The sequence below is a fragment of the Candidozyma haemuli genome (assembly GCF_002926055.2).
Source record: "Candidozyma haemuli strain B11899 chromosome Unknown B_2014730914, whole genome shotgun sequence".
Classification (NCBI taxonomy): Eukaryota; Fungi; Ascomycota; class Pichiomycetes; order Serinales; family Metschnikowiaceae; genus Candidozyma; species Candidozyma haemuli.
The window spans coordinates 619604-640896 of record NW_020289902.1 but is presented as its reverse complement, the minus strand read 5'-3'; the positions used below and the strand labels follow the sequence as shown (position 1 = coordinate 640896).

Sequence of the window (21293 nt, the reverse complement as noted above, 5' to 3'; positions counted from 1 at the left end):
TTGGGGGTCGTTTAGTGTGTCTCACTGGCTGCTGGTGGTGGACCGTTAGGTGAGGTGAGGTACGAATTGCTTGTTACGAAGAATTCTTTTCAATACAATAAAAAGTCTTTTATAGTCGAAGGTGGTCACTCTGGGGTGATCTGATTATTTACTTTGAATTTACTTGAATATTTGATTGGCTTCTTTTGGTTGTATTTATGAGATCTGGATGTATAAATTGGTGGTTGGGTACTGTAATTTCCAGATCTGGCGAGGCAGTGAATTGTGAGATCTGGAAAGTAAAGATGGTAGTCGTCTTCTTGGGGGTTTAATTAGCTTTTGAAGCTTCTCTTTAATTTTGGGATCTGAGGAGACAGTGTGGGATGTGAGCTCGAGGTAGAAGTGTTTAGTGAACGCAAATCCTAGTGAACCATCGATCTGGCTATTATTTGAACTGTAATAAGACAAATCTGAATTAGATTACCACAATTGAAGCAATTATAGGCTGGTTTTGAGAGAAACTTCACTACGTATTTCTGACGCTTCAATTGACCACATTACTGTGTGTTTTGTCACTTATCAACAGCAACATTTCAGCAATTGATTCCAACAGATATTAGAATGTCTCCATTAACTCAAAGAGCTTGAGATCTGCTATTTTCACTCAAATCAAACAGCTGCTCTATAAAAAATTGCAATTGGCAAGCCCATAACACGTCCATTGACGTTCAGCCATGAGCCACCATTACCATCACTTCTTTCCCTATACAACCCCAATTCAACCCCCCGCCACACTCTTCCACTTTCTCCCAAAACTCAACCCACCGAACCCTTCCTCCCAAACGTAAACAAACACTACCCATTCACATGTTGATCCACCACCAGACCGCCCAGGCTCAGCGCTTATCTATTCCTCGGCAGCCTCGCCAACGTCCCAGCACCCAGCCTCGGTCAATCCGAGCTGAACCAAACCTTAAAAAAGGAATCCTAATAAAGTTAACCAAACCAAACTAAAAAACCTAGGGGACCCTATTTATCCAAATAGTTCTGGCCCCTTCCCCCTTGGCTGCCATCAGCAGACCGTTTGGCTGCGAAAAACCATAACCATAGTACACAGTAAGAAGAGATCAGCCGTTCCAAGCCACGAAACCACAAACACCCAGCCACAAAAAAACCGTCCCAAAACTAACCAGCCAATCACGAAACACCTGGAATACCTCGATTTTGACCACCCAGGTGACTCCCATCGGTGATTCGTCTGACTCAGATGACTCGGGAGTGCATGCTGCTGCCACAGAGGCCTTGACAGCCTTCTCTGCAAGTCTTTATCTCTCCATGGTATACTACTTCCTGGTACTTCTGGCTTATGGAGAAAAATAACCCGAAGGGCAGTATTCCTGCCATTACAGGAGACATTGACCACTCGAAGGCGATACGGGTGTTTCCTGAACTGCTTCTGCCGTACAAATCAACCATATTGGCATATACCACTTCGTTCGTTTCCACTACCATAGGGTTCCCTTTTGATACGGTGAAGACCCGGATGCAAACGTATAAACAGTTTGCTTCGTATTCGGATTGTGTGCTTTCGACGCTAAGAAACGAAGGAGTCAGGGGGTTCTATAGGGGCATCACTGCTCCGTTGATATCGACCTCGTTCGTTAGGTCTCTCAGTGTGACCATCTTCACTAATACTAAACCGTACTGTTATGAGGCGTTGTATGGCTGGCGAGACGAGAAGAACGTGGGCCACCCTTTTGTGCGTAATTTCCCTGTTTGCTTTGCTGCTGGTGCTGCTGCTGGATGTGGTGTATCGATATTCGCTTGTCCTTTTGAATTCACCAAGGTATACTCTCAGATCGCTACTCTAGCACTGAAACTGGCCACAGATAGTGCCATTGCCAAAGCTGCTTCGCCTCATGTGGGCACAGTTGAGACGTTCAAGACAATCCTCAGGTACGAGGGTTTTGGTGGGCTATATTCGGGCTACAGGTACCATCTTGCGAGAGATGCTATGGGGTCTGGTGTTTATTTTGCTGTTTACGAAGCGATCAAGTGGGCTACCAACACTCTCATTAATTCCAGTCCGTCGCAGTCTTCCCCCATTTCAATCATGATCGCTGGAGGAATGTCAGGAGTCTTGTGTTGGATAGCAGTGTTCCCCTTTGACACCACCAAGTCGTTAATCCAAAAGGACATTGTCACAAACATTTTACGGAAACAAGGAGGCGCTCAGCCGTTGCCACAAAAGACAAGAAAGATCGTTTTTGGCACTCGTGTTTATAGAGGCTTGAGCATCTCCATGCTCCGTTCATTCCTTGTAAATATGGTGTTCTTCACCACTTACGAGTTTGGCATGAAACATTTAGCATAGCCATTATTTATTCTATAATACTCATTAGATCTATCGTAAGTAATTATTGGTTAGTCTCTTCTTCTGCGTCTTCCTCTTCCTTCTTCTTCTTGTCTCTTTTCTTCTGCATCCACAGGTTGCAAATCTTTCTTGACGTTACGTCTTCTTCTCTTGGGCTGTTCTTCTTCCATATCCAGCGAAAGCTCTTGTATTGTACGCTTGATGGGCGACTTCGAACGGGTTCTCAATGCCGGATGGTCCAACAGGTCCAAATGCCATTTGCTTCCAGAAGCAGTTCTCAGTTTTGGCATGGGTGGACTAAATTCAGCAGATGGAGATGATTGGGCAACATTGGTTTTCCTTGGTCTTCCACGCCTTTTGGTTGGCGATAACAACTGCTCTTGAGGTTCAAACCCAGGAGCGAGCTCTGATTTAGGCGAGTCAGCTTTCACAACTGGAGATGATGGCATGGGCTCAGCTTCCTTTTCGTCCTGATGCCTGGTAGAGCGTCTGACTCTTGTAGAACGACGCTTACCGCCAGTTTCTTCCTCGTTGGCAACTATCTTCTCAGCAAGCTCTGGCTGCAATCTAGGACCCGCATTCTCTTCAGTCTTTGGTTCCGCTGCTTTCTCAGACTGGGAAACATTCTTTTGTTCAGCTGCAGCAGGCGCTTCTTTCGCTTCTTGAATCTTCCTCTTTCTTCCACGACCCTTACGCTTGGGAGGTTCCGGTTGGGGTTCTTCCTGCTTTGTGGCTTCAAGTGGAGGTTCTTGTTGCGTCTCAGGCTTAACTGCATCGTCAGCAGGCTGGTTCGTTTCATTGGCTTCCTTTTGCTTAGCTGCCCTTCTGGTACTTCTCCTCGTGCCGCGTGGTTGCACTTTTGGAGCTTCGTCATCCTTAGGCTGCTCTTCCTTTGCATCGACGTTTTCCTCGGCCATCGCAACATCTTCGTTTGCCTTTGGTTGCTCTGATTTCTCTGCAACGGCAGCGGTAGTCTCAGTGGGCTCTTCGTCTGGTTTGGACTCACCAACTGTTGGTTCCTCAGTTTCAGGCAATCCAGCCATCTTTCTCTGTCTTCTGGTCAAACGTTTGGCTGGCACTGATTCTGCTTCTGCTTCTGCCTCTCTTTTCACCTTAGGAGGACGACCACGTCTCTTCTTCTGTGATTGCTCGGCCTTTGGTTCCTCAACTTTCGGTTCCTCTGGTTTTGATTCCACAGGTTCTGGTTCCTCAACTTGGGGTGTTTCGACCTCAGGCTGCTCTGCTGTAGGCTGTTCGATTGCAGACGGCTCAGCAGGCTCTTCAGCAGGCTCTTCAGCTTTCAAGGCAGCTTTACGACGTGGATTCTTGCGACGACCAGGACTAGCTTTCTCGGTGGAAGCTGGCAGAGCAGGCTCTTCAGGTTCAGCAACAGGCTCTTCTTCCTGGTTCTCTTCCTCTTTGCGTTCAAGGCCCTCTTCTTGCGATGGCTTGGTGTCGTCACTTGAATGGTGCTTCTGATCAATACGAGCGTTTGCCTTCTTCCCGAGGAGTTTGATGAGTCGAGAAACGGAAGCTTTCGAGTCGCTAGCTTCTTCATCTGCCTCTTCTATCTTCTCTGGCTGCTCTAGAGGCTCGGCCTCTTCTCTGACTTCAGGAGGTGCTGAGACTGATTCCTTTTCCTTCTCAGCGGCAAGGCGTTCTAAGGTAGGAGCAATGATGTTGAATTGTGGCAAGACGGGAACTGAGCCTTCATCAAGCTCACTCATAGACTCAAGGCTTGCTGCACTCCATGGTCTGGTGGGCTTTGGAGGAGCTGGCGGTGCAACAATCTTTTCATCAACTTCAATGTTTGATGGGACAGCATCTTCTTCGGCTTCAGTGATGATTTCATCGTTAATTTCATCGGAACCAGCTTCATTACCTTCAACCTTAGCATCGTCAACCGTACTGGAAGTAGGAGAAGTAAGATGATCTCCAATTGCCGCCGAGGAACCAGGATTCAGTTGTGCTGAAATTGCAATATCAGCAGCTTCAGTAGCAGCCTTCTCAACAATATCATCCACGACTTCTTCGTCGACTTGATTAGCAACATCTTCCACCACGTCCTCAGTAGTGCCCTCAACGTCGTCAACTAATGGTTCCTTTTCGAGAGTATCGACAATATCATCATTTCCTTGAGTTTGTTCGGCAACAGGAGGCTCATCAGCAACGATCGCTTCTTCAAGAGCGTCGTCAACAATGTCATCAACGACGTCATCAGCAACTTGTTCAGCAACTTGTTCAGCAACTTGGTCGGCGATATCGTCCACCACATCATTCACGACTTCGTTAGAAACCTCTTCAATCGCGTCGTCCACAGCAGCTTCAGCAGCGGTAACGTCTGGCTCCTCGTTAACATCTTGATCTTCAATACTGGGCTCTTCAGCCTTCTCTGCTTGTTCAATCTCGTCATCAGCAACCTCATCGACAATTGCATCTCCAAGTTGGTCAATGAAAGGTTTCGGGGATTCTGTGACCTCTTTCTCACCCTCTTCCTCTGGCACGTCAGCAGGCTGTTCAATCACAGTATCGGTGGCTTCAAGAGTTTCAATATCAACAGGTAACGAGCCGACATCGGTTTCTCTACCAGTACTGCCAATCTCCTGGGTAACATTTCTCTCAGCCAAATCAGCAGCTAACTGATCCTCTAGATCACTTGAGCTCTCAACTTCGATATCCTCATCGGATTCCACAACTTCTTCCAGTTCATCAGATGTGCTCATATAGTAGGAGACGTCTGATTCATCGGTGAGTTTCTCATCCTCGTCCAAATCGACAAGTTCAGGCACGGGGATATCAGAAGAGGCAGAGCTTGGACGGGAGGAGCCGTCGGAAGAGAACCATCTCAAAGGATTCAACTTACCAGCAACAGATTTGATCTTCTTTGCGGGAGACGACAAGAGCGATGTTGCAGCTCTCTTCTGTCCTCTATGCTCATCGACTTCTTCCACCAGGACGGTCGAATCAACGGGTTCTGGGGTGTTTCTTATGGAATCAAGCTCATCAACTCTGCTGGGTTGAATGACATCTGTAGTTTCTTCAAAGACCTCCACCACACTATCGACAACTTCTTCGGGTTCAATGACTTCCGTGGGGTACTCCAACTCTTCATCAAGATGAGAAAGAAGATCAGTCACAATCTCTTCCACGGCATCAGAAATATCCTTCTCATTATCCGATGGCTCTGACTCCTCATCAGCTTGGGGTTCTTCAATAAAGGTTGGCGGTACAGCTTCCACACCTTCGACGACTGTACTGCTTTCGTAAACCACGAACATTGGTTCTGTACCCTCAGGTTCTACCACTAATGGTGCATCCTCTTCAGCATCCTCTTCAGATTCAGCTTCAGACGATTGTTCGGGTTCCTCAGATTGAGCTTCGACTTCATCGTCCGCATCCCCAATGGTGAGTTCTTCTTGTAGCTCAGAGCTTTGCTCCACGCTTGGCTCAATCTCAACAGTATCATCAAGTTCAGGAGAACCTTCACCACGAGAGCTAGCATTATCTTCAAGTGGCTCTTCGTGCTCTGCATCTTCGTACTTCGTCTCGTCTTCGTCACCTGTAAGATTGTCGATCTCAATTGCATCATCTGGTTTGACAGGCATTTCTTCAGACTCCGGGGTTTGAACGTCTTCTGGAACTTCAACAGTCGTATGGTCTGTAGGTTCAACATAATCAACGTTAGGCACATCTTGTTCTATTTCATTGTGGGTATCACCAGCCGGAGGGTGCTCAGCAGTAGGCTCGTACTCCTCATGAGGCTGCGCCTGATGCTCAGGAACCGTAAAGAGTGGTTGTTGAGCGGAAGTGTCCGTGATTCTTTCTGGCTTTGATTCAGCGTCCCTTGATTTCTCCTCGTCTTCTGATTGAGAGTCATCACGCTTCTTTGATGAGCTTGAGGCTTCAGCAGAAGCATCCGAAGCATTTTTGTCCGACAGAGCATCCGAAAAAGCTTGGGCGTGCAGATCTTTGGTTTCAGCTTCAGCACTAGCAGAAGATTTCCCACCTTGACCCTCAGACTTCGAATCAGCCTCGGCACTGGCTTGGTCACCATCTTTATCAGATTTCGAGTCGGCTTTAGCTTTGGCTTTAGCCTTACCATCACCTGAATTTGTATCGGCTTTAGCAGTTGCCTCAGCTTTACCCTTAGCGTCTCCAGAACCGGAACTAGCTTCAGCGGTAACTTCGGCCTTACCATCCTTGGTCTTATTGGCGTCGGCCTCAGCAGTAGCGCGAGCCTTTCCTTCATTAGGTCCAGCCTCAGCAGAGCTATCAGCATTGCTCGTGTTTGAAGTCTTTTTATCACCAGAAATATTGCCATGTCCAGCATGAGCAGATGAGGCACCAAACGTATGTCTTCCGTCTTGATCATTAGTCGTAGAAGTAGCAGTGCTAGCCACAGAGTCATGTGGAGGATGAACGATGATACTTGACAGGGAAGCGACGGAAGGTTCTTTGTTGTCTAACGTCGACACTTCCTTCAAAGTCACATTGTAGCCACCAGGGGCAGGGCATGGTGCCATCTCGTACTTTTTACCTTCTTGGTCAACTGAAATGGGGACAATATGACGAGGGTCCTTCTGAGCTTTCTTGATGACCTCAAATGGCAATTCTTTATTATTGACCAGTTGAATGCTGACAGAAGAGGCTTGCCTTGAAGCTTGCGCTGAAGAGTTCTCAGTTTCAATTGCCGAGACGTATGATAAGGAGTCGTCAGTATCGTTATGTTGGTCTGCGTATTGACTGAAATCATCAGTGCCATCGAACTTGAGCTGGGGGTAACCAGGACGAGGAAAGCTGCCTCGCGTATCGTGGAATCCTTCGGCCAGCTCCTCGTCAGAAGGTGTGTCAGTATTCCGAAGATCCAGCGTATGGACAGTAACCTTGGGTATTTTGCTGGTGACGTTTGCGTTTGTTTCATCCTCTTCGGAATCAACGTCCATTACGTCTTCAGAGTTATCGCCACCACCTGCAACGTCAGACTCGATATTATTGTCTTTGAGGTAAGCATCAACTGCTTCGTGGGCAAGTCTGGAAGAAACATGGTCGATAGACTGATCAAGGTTCTTTAGCGACAGGTCATCCTGAGAGTTTGGCCGTTGCTGAACTTCCTCTATGAATGCTTGAAGTGCATCTTCCATGTTTACCTGGACACCCTCACCATCTTCACCAGCTTCACCGTCGTTCTGGACCAGGACCGCTTCGGGAACCTTCGAATCTTCGGCATGGTTGGATGACTCAACAGCTTCAGGCTGATAAGCAGGAGCGTCAACGAAAGTTTCATGTATATCGCTATCGCTCTCAGAAGATTCAGAATGTGGCAAGCCGAGTTCCGCTTCAAGATCCTTGACAGCTTCAAGCTTCACACCAAACCGTTTTTGAGTCTCCTTAAGCTGTTGAAGTGTGCTTCGTGGAGAATCTGGTTTAACAGTCTTGAACACTGGGACACTAGGATTGAAAACAGGAACATCACTTTCTTGGGCCTCTTCAAACTTATCAGTATCGGCATCAGCCATGGAACCTTCAGTAGGGTCACCTTCACTCTTCTTGCTTGCAGACAGGGTGCCTAAGTCAAACTTTTCTGGAGCAGGCGTTTCGATCTCATTATGGTCAAAGATTGGCATTGGTTCATGGGCATGGGTACTAGGCTTGTAAGCACCACCATCTGATTCGACATCCGCAAGGTAATCACTGAGCATACGGTCTATAGGGTGCTTTTGATCTTGCAAAATATGTTCCGTGAGGGCCTCCAGGGCAATATTAGCAAAGAGCTCACTGTTTTCGAGCGAGTCGTTGGCGGTAGCGAAGTAATTATTGGCGTCGTCTTCATCTTCTGGTTGTGGTTCATCGTCAGACTCAAACCCAGTTTGGCCTCTCTCGTCTTCGGCGTCCGTGACGTCTTCAGACTCTTGCTCCTGTTCCTGTTCGGATTCTTCCTCAGACACTTGGTCAGCATCGTCGGAGCCTTCCACTTCACTATACTGTTCAGACTCCTGGGCGAGATGATTATATGGGTACTGAGAGTATTGGAGTTGCGAAGCTGGCTCTGGCTCGTGTTGCTGTTCAGGCTCAGAAGAAACCTCTTTTTCTGGCTGAGCTTCGTCCTCACTGGAAAGCACAATAATAGCATCATCGTCGTCTTCAGGCCCTGCCTGGTCATGCTGGATGCCAGAGTGTTCTTGTTCGGGGTACTCTTCTGACTCTTGCTCTTCTTCACTCTGTTCTTGCTCTTCTTCACTATGCTGCTGTTCCTCCTCGCTCTGGTCGTGCTCTTCTTCAGACTGTTCCTGCTCCTCAGAAGCTTCCTCTGAATGTTCCTCCTCTTCGGATTCTTGTTCGGGATACGACACCGGGAAGTCCGACAAGCGCGGTCTGCCGTTATGAAGTTGGTATTTTGGAGTAGCAAAGACATTGGCTTCTTGCTGGGGAATGTCATAATCGAGTTCATCAACATCGTCAACTTCATCGAGATCCTGATCTATTTCATCTAGTTCTTGGTCGAGATCCTCGTCGAGCTCTTCGTCATATGAGTATTCTTCAGCAGGCTGTTCTGCATCAAGAGCTTCAGCAGCATATCGACTCAATTCCTGTTCCAAGCCTTGAGCAATTGCCTCATCTGGATGTAGATCTTCCTCCTCCTCTTCTTCCTCTTCTTCCTCTTCTTCTTCACCTTCACCTTCCTCTTCATCAGAGAGAATCTCAACTATATCGTCGTCATCCTCTTCATCCTCCAAAATCTCCTGCTCAGAGCTTTCCTCCGCCTCCTCTTGCTTCTGCTCTTCAGGATACGGAGAGTCCTGACGCTCTGCAACTGGCTTTTGGCTTGCTTGTAGGATCTCACCTAATTGGTCAAAAGGCGCCAGAAACACCTGATGGCGGTACCGTTCCTTCAAATCCTCTTTATGCGTGGAAATGCGTAGCTGCAGAAGCTCATGCTGTTGTTTTTCTAGGGTATCGTCGACTCTATTCTTCAATCCATCGATCCAAGACACTAGCAGGTCGGGGTCGGGCTGGTTTGTCGGGAGAAGGTCTGCGGAGGATTGTAGGTACAGCGTATTTGTCAATTGCAGGTTTTTATGGTAGAACGAGCTATCAGCCAGGCCAGGAGGATGTGGCCTGGAGTTTTTTGTCATGGTTGATGGAGTTGTTAGAATAGCAGCAATGACATTTGAGACATACCGCCAGCGCGCACGTGAGGCAGCATCACGGGACTTGTCACGGGATGCAGGTGACACATCACGCGCCTGATCTCACGTGACCTGATTTCCGAGAGAGAAATGCTAGGTTTTCGTTGTAGCAACGTGAGGCGCACGGCTTGTGCACCTGTTGTGCACTGTTGGTGCATTTACTCGTAAACGAGACCCTAGTAAGGTTAGATTGACAGGTATGAACGTTGTGGCGGTGGAGAGGCCCTAAAAATAGCGGCAGCACCGTCCGGGCCAAAGAAGCCGAACCCGAGCCGAAGATCCGGCCGCCCACAGCACATACAGAAATAAAATAAATGGATGCCTCTGAGATCAATGGAAAAGTCTCAACCAGGCAGGTTTGGGACTGGCGCAGGGTGGTCGCGTTTCGACAAAGTGCAGCGGCAAAGGACAATACAAAAGCCACTGAAGAAAAGCCACCGAGAAGAAGCAAAGAAAAAAAGCCAGAAAAAGCCAGAAAAAGCCAGGAACATGGAGAATGGAGAAGAATGGAAGATAGCAAAAGCCATGAAATGTCAAGAAAAAAGAGGCAGAGAAGGAAGAGAAGGAAGGGGAAAGAGGAATTGGCGTTTGGCTGTGAAGGGAAAGAAATGAGGGAATGGAAATAAGAAAAGAATGGAAAAAACTGAATAGAATGGGGCATTTGCAGATTTTCAACTTGAGGCGAGTGATGAGCCAGGGCAGCCAGCGCAGGCTCTGCTGAGATTAAGGTTTTATAAGACGTAATGGTTTTTTCGGGCGGGTCCAATTTGTATGTGCAGCGGGAAATCCTGGGAGGAACCAGAGGGTTATGGAGAAAAAAGGTGCTTTTGTGGAATAATTGGAGAAGCAGCCAGGGCAGCCGCGACAGCCACTCCAGCCAGGGCACTTATTTAGGCACTAGAGCATCAAATGAATTGATTTTTTAAGGTTTCGTGGTTTCTGTTTTTTCTTCTGGAAGTCCTGGGCGGGTCTTCCATGCTTTGCACGGCGTGCCGTAGTGCCGTGGAGTTTTGGGGGAAGCAGCAGAGGTAGTTTTAGTAATTGGTTGGTGAGCAAGGCAGAGGCGGAAGGGCGTAAGTGAGGAAGAGGTGGGTATTTTTTTTTTTTTTACATTCTCCAGGGAACAATTAGATTCCCAGATTCCCAGATTCCCGTTTACCTAAGTTTCCATTATTCTAAATTTATATTTTCTATTATTCCCGGATTTGTCTTATTCAATTCTGTAATTCCCGTTTTTATCTCCCATTTTCCTATTTTCCTAAAAACGTGTTCCATTATCCATTCTATGTCATTAACTTCATTTCGCCTGCCTCTCCATTTACGTCTTCTTCTGTCCACGCCTGTCTGTCCATTTGCTCCCATTTACGCCTTCCTCTTTATCTACGCCTCCCTCTCCATTTGCGCCTGCTCGCTCCGCTCACAGGGCATGAAATCGTCGCCAGACAATGACCAAAGATCGTACTGACTAAACAGCGGGACCAAAGAGGGGGACGGAGGGGTTCCCAGGAGCCAGGAGCTTCCAGGGGCAACCAAACCGTCTCCTACCTACCCTCAGTCTTCTACCAGTTGTCACTTTTTCGACGTGGGGTGACGTTGATGCGACTACTGGCTACAAATCCCACCCTCTATCCACCACAGCTTCCAATTTCCTTCCTTCTGCTTATTTTCTGCTTATTTTCAAGACAATGTGCATGTGGAAGATTTTCTTTCCCAGACGTGGGCGTAGCCTCCGGCAGTGCCGGCGATTTGCCGGGACTGAAGTACCAGGCAGCAGCCTTTGACCGCAAAGCCCAATTAGTGTAAACGCTGGGCCTTGCGGCAGCCACCGTTCCTGAAAACTCTTCTACCGCTTCTCCCTCTTCCACCTCAGGAACCTGGAGCAACCAAAAGTGACAAGACAATTCGACACGACAAGTCTTCAAACTTTATTCATTTAATCCAAGTAGCATTAACTTTAAACTTTACCTTTGCCTTTGCCTTTGGGAAAGTATACCCTTGAGGTTCCTTGTCCCCTGCTTCTTCTCCACTGCTTCTTCTCCTCGGTAGAAGGTAAAAAAATAATCCCCCAAGAAGCATATGCCCCTTCCATCTCGTAACCCACCTGCCTTCTGGTGTTCCAAAAATACCGCCATTATTTCTTCCTTTACGTCCATCGTTCCATGTACGGCGGCGCCGTGGAGCCGTGACGCCCCGGGGGCTAAACCACCAAGGACAAGGAAGAGGAAGAGGCAGAAGAGGCAGAAGGACAAGAGAAGACAGACAAAGACAGACAAAGACAGACAAAGACAACAAACAGATTCAACATGTAACTGTAAAGTCACTTTTGTCACTGGTCCCTGGTTCTGGTCCCTGGTTTTGGTTCTGCTCCTTGGCAGGTGGGTTGCCTGACCAGCCGTCTCTACTCTCCCTCCCTGGGGCTCCCTCCCTCCCTGGCTCGTATTTCCAACCCACGGCCCGCAGAAGCAGCCACCGAAGCGGGTCCAGGCCGCACGCAGAGTCCCCAGCGCAGCCCACCGCACCGCAGACAAAAGCGAAAAGCCTATGCCAAAAGGGAAGCATCTGCGAGGCTGGGGTCCAGCAAAGAAACACCGTCCCAAGTCCAGACCCAGGAGGGCCCAGGAAAGCCCACCAGGCCCCGTTTACAATTGCCCAGCCACATCCTTTTTGTACTTTTCCATGACTGTCATTTTGTTTGTCTATTGCTTCTTCTGGGAGGCTTCTTCTGGGAGGCTTCAACTGGTTGGCTTGGTGCCTACTTGTCTTCCCCTTCCTTCCTCTTCGTCTCTCAATTCTTGTTGGTTGCGGCGGCTGCGGCATTGTGTGGTCTGCGATTATACTGCTTCTTGCTGCAGCGCAATAAACTCCAGTGAGCAGCAGCGGCACCAGCGGCAGCGGCAGATGAGTGAAAAAAGAACCACAAAACCAGGCCCCAGATGCCACTCCAGTGCCCAATCCGCTCGGAGATAGTCCACCCAGCAGTGCCCCAACTCAAGCACCAAAACTTAAACAGCAAGAAAAAGCCACCAAGGAAAAGAACTGTTTGTTTTTCGTCCTTTCCCACTCGTTGCAAGGTGGAATCGGATCAGCTGGGGCTTGGACGGTGGCCTCTACTGGGTGCCAAATTCAGCCTTTTTTTCTGGCTTTTTCTGGCTTGGGCTTTGTATTTTTTCAGCCGCAGGGTCCTTCTTCACGCACAGCGCACTTCACTTACACAGGCTGAAAATTGACTTGCCTGGAGCTTTCTAGAGCAGCCAAAAGGGCTGCTGCTGCTGCCAAAGGTAACCACGTACCGCCCCGTTTTCTCTCATTCTCTGACTTTGAGCCACTTTCTGGTTACGCCTGCTGCAGGCGCGTCACGCAGAACTCTTCGTTGCGTTTGGTCCCCCGCCTCCCTTGACCTGGCTCTGGCTGCCTGGCAGCCAGGGCTAGGGCACCCAAGACTAAGACCCCCAGGGAAGTATAAATACCCAGCCCTCCCCCGTTCTCTATTCTCTATCCTCTATTCTCTCCATGACTTCATCTTCTGATATCGAGGCCTTGAAGGCGGAAACTATTGTGGAGACTGGCTCTGAAAATATCCCAGATGCTCAGCACCCTACGCTTGCTGCTAAGCCAGCTGGTAACTCGTTTTCCAACCATATCATAGCATTTTTGGGTGAGTTTTTTGGCACTTTTATCTTTCTCTGGACGGCTTTTGTTATTGCCCAGATTGCCAACCAGTCGCCTGCTATTCCTCCTGCTGGCGAGGGCTCTTCGCCTGGCCAATTGCTTATGATTTCCTTTGGCTTTGGCTTTGGTGTCATGGTTGGTGTGTTTATTTTCTTTAGGGTTTCCGGTGGTAACTTGAACCCTGCTGTTACCTTGACATTGGTTTTGGCTAAGGCCGTGCCTCCAGTGAGAGGTGCCATTATGATGGCTGCTCAGATGATCGCTGGTATGGCTGCTGCCGGTGCTGCTTCTGCCATGACTCCAGGCGAGATTGCTTTTGCTAATGGTCTTGGTGGTGGTGCTTCCAGAACTAGAGGTGTGTTTATTGAAGCTTTTGCTACAGCCCTCTTGTGTTTGACTGTTTTGTTTTGGCGGTCGAGAAGGCTAGAGCCACTTTTATGGCTCCATTTGTCATTGGAATCGCTTTGTTCTTGGGCCACTTGATTGCCATTTACTATACTGGTGCTGGTTTGAACCCTGCCCGTTCCTTTGGTCCTTGCATTGCTGCCGCTTCTTTCCCAGACTACCACTGGATCTACTGGGTCGGTCCAGCGTTGGGCTCTGTCATTGCATTTGCCATCTGGAAGGTGTTTAAGATCTTGGAGTACGAGAACTGTAACCCTGGCCAGGACTCTGATGCTTGAGCTTTGGTGCTACACTCTTAATTGCATTTTCTGTGGATAAAAATTTTTATGTTGTCTGTGTCCTTGTGGTGCTAAGGACCACTTTTAATAATTTCAATATTTAGAGCACCCCAAACACAATGTAGAGCCACATGACTCGGTTGAGTCGTCCAACGTTACTCAACTCTCTTTGTTGAAGCGAACGAAGCATCTTTAATTCACTTTCAAGCAAAAGCTCTTCTTCATGGCCCTTGACGTCTTCTCTATCGCATTTTTCAAGCAAGATCTTGTTATCCAGTTTAACCTGTGCTACATTAGTCAAGATCTCAGCCATGTCATAAACCAACGCATCGCTGATGGACCGATACGCCAGTACTGCCTTGTGACGGAATAAATAAAACGTCTTCAGCGCAGCACGATCGGCAGAGCGGGGCACTTCCTGGATCTCTAGGAGGTTCATTGTTGTGAGTTTGTAGAGCTCATTTTTCACCGTTTTCTCTTTGAGTAGCACAGAGTTCAGGATCGCTTTTTCGTCCACCAACTTCATCAGCATGATGCATCGGAGAACTCTCAAGGCATTGGGGCCCAACGTTGTTTTCACAAGCGTGCTGAGATGATGCTGTTTGACATGCTTGTGGAGCAGCATGTATGGGATGGTGTAGGAACCAGGCGACACTTCCAATAAGAATGGAGTGGCAGACGACGTTAGTAGCCTGGCATGTTCGGCAATGAGAGAAAGCGATTTGGCGCTGGAATTGTCTGCTTCGTAGTCCCCCTCGTCTTCTTCTTCGTCGTCATTGTCTACCGAAACAACCTGTGCAGATCCGTCTTCAAGCTTAATTTTCTTTGTTGTGGATTCAGATGCCGAGCCGTTGATGTGGACCCTTTTAGCTGGTTTGAGGAAGTTCTGTGTCAAGATGGAATTACGCAAGTCGATGTTTTCTGAAAGAGCCCTCGGCACATCACGAAGGTTGAAAACAGTTCTCTTGGAATCGATGAGTCCGTTTTCTATGCTGCTAAGGTACGCCCTTTCTTCCTCTGGATCATTAATTAACCCAGAAATCTGAAGATAGGTGTGATGCAAATCGGGCGAGTTCTGCTCGACCAAAGAGCAGCACGCCTCGTAGACTTTGCTGGTGAGAAGACCAAACCTGGAGTTGGCCAAATCTGTCAAAGCCTTAGTACGTAAGTACTTTTCGTACCTCTGAAGATTAAGAGTAACGGTGACCAGGGGACCAAATTTCTGCATTCCAGCTTCAACCGTAAACACATCCTTAGGATCAGTGCCCCTGGAGAGGTAGTCATTCAACTTGATCTTGGTCTTGGCCTTGGCTTCAGCCACTCTCTTGATTTCACTGGTGGTAGCCGAACGAGGTGTAGCCTTCAATGTCTCCTGGAAAAGCATGTTCCACACATCTTCTAGAGGGTAGTAGTTATAAGGCTGTAGCCTGTGCAACCAGCCATCATTGTATAATTTAAGCAACTTGGCAGTAGTCTCATACTTGATCTCTTCAGAAAACGAAGATAAGTACTCCTTAACATTGATGCTGCCGTTTTCAAGCACATTCTGGATAATCTGGGCAGACTCGTCACCGTAAACCGTCCTGATATGTGTCACAATGTCTCCAGCATACAACAACTTCTGGATTCCTCTATCATCAAAAGTATAGTACACCTCCTTGCCCTCGGTCCAGAAAAACACACAATTAAGCTGAACCAACGAAACCAACACAGTTCTGACCTGCTTCAACGTAAGCCCAGTGTTTGTAGCCAATATTCTGGCGGTGCTTCTGCCGTACGAGATCAACGATGAGATCACGATGGCCGATGTCTCTCCCAAATGGGAGCTGGCCACGGTTGTGTAGAGGTACGACGACGGCGACTGGGTTTTGGCAGACTCCGAAAGCGAAATAGGAGCCATAGTATATGAGCCGCTCCTGGGAAGTAGGTGTTTGGGATGTAGGTCTGGCGGATGGTTTATGTATGTAAGTGGAAATCTTTGATACCGAGATGAGTCGGGTCACGTGTGCGAATACGTAATGTCCGGTTAATTACAAGGGGTAGTGGGTGGGAGAAGTTGATTTGAGGCTAGTAGGATTGAGAGTAATGATAAAAGGACTTTTGATTGTCCTGTTCTTTGGTTAAATGGCAGTTATTGGGGATATAGGGGCCGATGCTCTGTGCCTGGGAGTACACGTGCAGGGCACATGACCGCAGTTGCAAAAAGCATAACAGTTGGGATTAACAGGAATCAGGGTAGAGGGAGGAGTTTGAGCTGGTCAGTGCTTGAAACCGAGTGTTTAGATGTTTAGGTCTGATTATGGTGACCTTGTGTGTTCAATGGTGGCTTTGGTAGGAGGGAGTGGAGGAGCTCAACTATCATTCATAAAAGCAAGACCAGGTAGTTAAAAAGTCAACAGAAATACCTGAACAAAGAGCAATCCGTCCAAAAGTATTACAAATGAATCAATTAAAGCCACCATCATTCCTAGTTATTCATCTTCTTATCTATTCAGGTGGGTACCAGTACTTAAGACTACTAGCTGCGAATGAGGACCTATAGTAACACCCACTGAGAGTACCAATACAAAAACCATAAATTGAAGTAAGAAAGTCAAATTTTCCTCAAGAGATCATTTTACTCCCCCTCCTTCTACTTTAGACCCAAATGAGTCACCATCTAGTTTAGTAACCTCCACGTAGTTTGCCTATTCTTTGGCTGCGAAAAGTTGTAGCCACCCATTCCCACCAACTGTCCACCAATTCACACCAAAAGCTGGCCAAACCAAGCGAAAGTGCTACAAAGTAATACAATAAAGCCATAGAGCATACATTTCTTTTTAATATAGCAGATAGACCCCCTGGGCTTAAATAACTGGACTTTTCCAAAACCACTCACGTGACCAAGACGCCGATATTGCCTTTTCTCCAGATCCACCATTAACCTTCTACCAACACCATGTCTGTTAAACAGCTGCTCAAGCAGGCTAAGGCAGCCATTGAAAGAAACGACCCAGAAGATGCTCTCTACTACGCAGACGAAGCTCTTCAGGAAGACAAAAACAACTACTACGCCCATATCTTCAAGGGTAAGTCGTACCAGCTTCTAGGTGAGTTCGACAAGGCGAAAAAGCCATTCCAGAAAGCTATCGAGCTCGATTCAGAGCAGCTTCTAGGCTGGAAAGGGTACTTCCAGATAGTTAGATCGCAAAACGACTACGTCCAGTTCTTTGATGTCTTTACACAATATGTCCAGAAACTCGTGGATCAAGAAGTCAGCACTGGTGATGCTGTAAAGGATCTCTTTAACTACTTGCATGCTAATAAATACCACGAGGATGCTGAATTACACGAGAAATACCTTCGTGCGGTGCTTCCAGGTGAACCATTACGTGAGTTGTTGGGCGACTCGGTGGGTAAACCAGAGGAGACCATCAAGAAGCTTATTACGGTGGTTAAGAACGAACAGGATGAACAGGCAAGAACTGTGCTTGCTAAGGAGAAATTGAAGTACCCTAGAAATCTTACAGTCCAGCAAAGGGCTCAATTACACGCTATAGAATGGAACATACGTCTGGCCTCTGACCTTTCGGATCTTTATAGAAGGTTTCTTGACGTGTGTGACGATGACGAGCTTAGAAGGGCGTACGAGGCTGATCTTTTGAAGTACCAGTATAATCTCCTTAGAGTGGCTCCAGAAAAGAGTGAGCTTGTTGCTGAGGTTAGACAGTTGTCCAGTGATATGGTGCTTGTGGGTACTAGTGATATTTTCGCATGGACATTGTATTTCGACCTCCAGGATCCTAAAAAGTTGTCTGACCTTAATGAGGCTGAGGTGATCCAGTTCATCAAGAAGTTTAGAACTGAAGGTTTGGGTGTCTTCTTGTATGCATATGTCATGAGCGATATCGGTCCTTTTGATAAGGAAAAGGTCCAGAAAGAGTTGGGGCTCAAAGATGTTTCAAAGGCGGTTGGACCATCTGAATCTCAAGAAGGCTTGGAAGAGCTTCAAGATGAGAATCTTCAAGATGATAACAACGGATCCACAGGGTCTATTTCCCCTGGTGAGATTCTTGATATGATGCTTGAGGGATACTCCAAGGCTACCAATTCCATGATGGCTCATCGTATTACTTGCAGTTACTTTATTACCCTTCAAGAATACGACGCCGGCTCCGAAAAGTGTACTACTGCTATTCGTCACCTTGCAGAACTCCAACGAACATACGGCATTGACCTTGCTAACTGTAAGAGAGATATCTTGTGCCTGCTTGCTACCATTTACACATACCACGAAGCGCCAAAGAATTTTGCTAGAGCTTTGGATCTTTACGATAAGATTCTTGCTGGTGATCCAGACAACACTCAAGCTATGGTCGGAAAGGGTCTTATTTTGTTGGAGAAGATGGAGCTTGATAGTGCAAATGAAGCTCTCACTATTGTTCTTAACAAGTTTCCAAATGATACTACTGCGCTTAAGGAACTTGGATGGTGTCTTATATTACAAAAGAAGTACGATGAAGGTAGGAAACACCTCCAGCAAGCTCTCGACGGGTTAAAGGACCTCTCCGTTCAAAGCTCTGAGACTAGAGCCTCCATCAAGTGGCGTCTTGCGAAGAGTTACCTTTGGGAAGACGACTCTGACCAAACCAACGTCCAGACCGCTTATGACCTTTCCATCAGCTCCTTGAAGGATTCAAAGACCCATGCTCCTTCATACACTTTGCTTGGTGTGTTATATCACCAGCACTTAAACGAGAAGCAGCGTGCTCAGAAGTGTTTCTACAAGGCTTTCGAGCTTGATGTTGCTGAAATCACTGCTGCAAAGTATCTTGTCACTGAGCTTGCTGAGAAGAACGAGTGGGAAGTCAGCGATATCTTGTGTAAGCGTGTTGTGACATCCGAAAAGAGTCGTCGTATCTTGTTCAGTCAGCTTTATGAAGATCTGGATAAGTCATGGCCATATAGAGTGCTTGGCTGTTCTGCTCTTAATAGACAAGATGATGCCAAAGCAATTGAGTGGTTCCAGACAGCTCTTCGTATGAAGGCAATGGATGTACAGTGCTGGATCGGTCTTGGAGAAGCCTACTATAACTGTGGACGTATTGATGCAGCCATCAAGGTTTTCAAGCGTACCAGTAAAATGGACCCAGATTCGTGGATGCTTAAATACTTGTTGGGTGTTGCGACTTGTGAAATCGGTGACTACAGTATTGGTCTTGAAATTTTGAACGAAGCTCTTGAAGCTAGACCTGAAGAGGAATGCTTGCTTAACGCAGTTTACGAGCAATCTATTGGCTACAGTGCTCAGCTCTTGCTTGGAGGCTTCACTGGTAGAACTTTGAATGCTTCTGACACTGCATTAGATGCGATTGCAAAGGCTGTGGTGGTGAACAAGTCGTCTCAGAATTTGTGGAGGTCTCTTAACAGCTGTCTTAAAGTCAGACTCAATGTTCAATGTGACATTGAGAAGTTCCCAATCGACACAGTTGTGTGTATTTTGAAGCATGTTGATGTTCCTACCGATGGACTTGTGTCTCTCGAGGCAGCCCAGTCGCTCTTCAAGGAAGTCAAGTACGTTGAAGCCATTGGTATGCTTAACATTCTTGTTGCCAAAAGTGCCCTTGCTGTGCTTCCTGGTAAGGCCAATAAGTATGAGCGTTCTATTGCCCACTTTAACTTGGGTGTGGCTTACTTGGAAGCCTTCAACTGTTCCGATGAACGGGATGATAAGTTCCGTGATGAAGCTGTGCTTGCTATTAAAGAAGCTATAAAGCTTGAAGGCAGCAACGCTCAATTCTGGTTGGGTTTGGGTAACACCTATGTTTCGAAGAACCCAGAGATTGCCCAGCACTGTTACATCAAGGCATCTGTTCTCGATAACAAGGACCCTCAAGTCTGGACCAACTTGGCTGCCTTATATTTGCGTTATGGAGACTCTAACCTCGCTCAAGAAGCATTTGACCGTGCTACATCTGTGGCGCCAGAGCAATCCCAGTCATGGTTAGGTAATGCTTTGACAGCTGAGGCCCGTGACGAAACTCAGGTGGCATCTAGACTCTTTACCCATGCCTACATCATTTCCAACGGAAGATTGCCTTTGGCCCAGCTTTGTTATGCCATGTCCATTGTGAATGCTAGAATTGGATCTGCTAACGATTCTAGAGATGTTGAAGCAGCTCAGGAGTTCAGTATCGCCAACTTTGCTGTTCAAGCATTCCTTAAGTTCCACCCTAACGACGAGGTCGGCTTGAAGTTGGCGCTTCTTCTCAGTGAGCGTTGTCACACGTATAAATTAGCCATTGAAGCTGGTAAGAGGCTATGTGATATTTTGGAGAGAAAGTATGAGAACTCCGAGAGTGAGAGGGTTCTTGTTGAGTATGGTAAGGCGAAGACACAGTTGGCGAGAATCTACTTGGGATTGGCCGAGTACGGAGAGGCCATTGATAACGCCCAGGTGACATTGGATATTTTGGCAGAGGAAGAGGAGACCCAAGACATCAAGGAAGCCAAGTTATCTTCCAGAATTGTGATTGGTTTATCGTTCTTCTTCAATGGTCAGTTCGACGAGGCAATGGAAGAGCTCAAGATTGTTCTTGAAACACACGGTCAATCGCAGAGAATGGTAACGTTAATTGCCCAGGTGCTTAATGCCTACGGTACTCCAGAAACCAAGCAAGCAGCGTTGGACCAGCTCTTTGCGTTCATTGAAGAAAACGGGTCCTCCCTTCTCGTGGTGCTTACCCTCGGAGCCATTTCCGTCGTCGACAAGCTCGAGGACTACTACGAGCCTATCAAAGAAGAGCTTGTGAGCTTGTCACTCGAGGAATTAATCGCCGACTCGTTCCGCATGGTGCCCCAGCTTTTGGCAGAAGTCGAACTGACGCAAGCACGGAAAACCGGGGTGTGGCAGAAGTTTGCCATGCTTTTCCCCAGCGACTTCAATGTGTGGAAGAACTTGAGTCGTACGATGGCGATGGAAACGGCGCTTTTACCTACGTCCAAAAGACCAGCCTACGACTTATCCAATGCCTATGTTGAGAAAGGGTCCAGAAGAGAAATCCAAAGAGCATTGCTTCTTTGTGTGGATAACGAAAGAGCCAGACAGGCACTTAAGTAGTTTGTGACTCTTTCAGGCGGGGCGGTTGGCAAGCGAGATCTCGTGCTGGTATATTTAAACATGACGGTGTCACTCGACCTTGCTTCAGGCCAGCCCAGGAAGAAAGTGTCATTCTGCGTGACTTTCCAAAACAGGCAACCCGTCTACGAAATCCGTCTACAAAATCCGTCTACGGAATTTACCTCCTCATGATTGGCTGGAATCTACCGGTCAGGCTAAAGTGTTGATCACCGTTTGGCTGCGAAATATGTGACTCTGAATGAATGCGCAAAGAATAACAAATACCTAAATAGTGACAAGGG

The 21293-nt window shown here is 47.4% G+C and overlaps 5 protein-coding genes across 5 annotated transcripts; 3 read left to right on the top strand and 2 right to left on the bottom strand. All coding sequences in view use genetic code 12, as the record gives it.

Moving 5' to 3' along the window:
• Positions 1–1345: 1345 nt before the first annotated feature.
• CXQ85_001137 (uncharacterized protein) lies at positions 1346–2353 on the top strand (the record flags this gene model as incomplete). Its single annotated transcript, XM_025484856.1, has 1 exon — positions 1346–2353. The coding sequence occupies one exon, from the start codon at positions 1346–1348 to the stop codon at positions 2351–2353; it is 1008 nt and encodes a 335-aa protein (XP_025339787.1).
• A 50-nt stretch (positions 2354–2403) lies between these two features.
• On the bottom strand, positions 2404–9486 carry CXQ85_001136 (uncharacterized protein; the record flags this gene model as incomplete). The annotated part of the gene is made up of 1 exon (XM_025484855.1): positions 2404–9486. The coding sequence occupies one exon, from the start codon at positions 9484–9486 to the stop codon at positions 2404–2406; it is 7083 nt and encodes a 2360-aa protein (XP_025339786.1).
• A 3564-nt stretch (positions 9487–13050) lies between these two features.
• AQY1 (Aqy1p) lies at positions 13051–13892 on the top strand (the record flags this gene model as incomplete). The annotated part of the gene is made up of 2 exons (XM_025484854.1): positions 13051–13568; positions 13592–13892. 2 exons carry the CDS (start codon positions 13051–13053, stop codon positions 13890–13892), a joined length of 819 nt encoding a protein of 272 aa, XP_025339785.1.
• A 100-nt stretch (positions 13893–13992) lies between these two features.
• CXQ85_001134 (DNA-directed RNA polymerase III subunit) lies at positions 13993–15792 on the bottom strand (the record flags this gene model as incomplete). The annotated part of the gene is made up of 1 exon (XM_025484853.1): positions 13993–15792. The coding sequence occupies one exon, from the start codon at positions 15790–15792 to the stop codon at positions 13993–13995; it is 1800 nt and encodes a 599-aa protein (XP_025339784.1).
• Positions 15793–16830: 1038 nt separating this feature from the next.
• SKI3 (SKI complex subunit tetratricopeptide repeat protein) lies at positions 16831–20991 on the top strand (the record flags this gene model as incomplete). The annotated part of the gene is made up of 1 exon (XM_025484852.1): positions 16831–20991. The coding sequence occupies one exon, from the start codon at positions 16831–16833 to the stop codon at positions 20989–20991; it is 4161 nt and encodes a 1386-aa protein (XP_025339783.1).
• Positions 20992–21293: the final 302 nt, after the last annotated feature.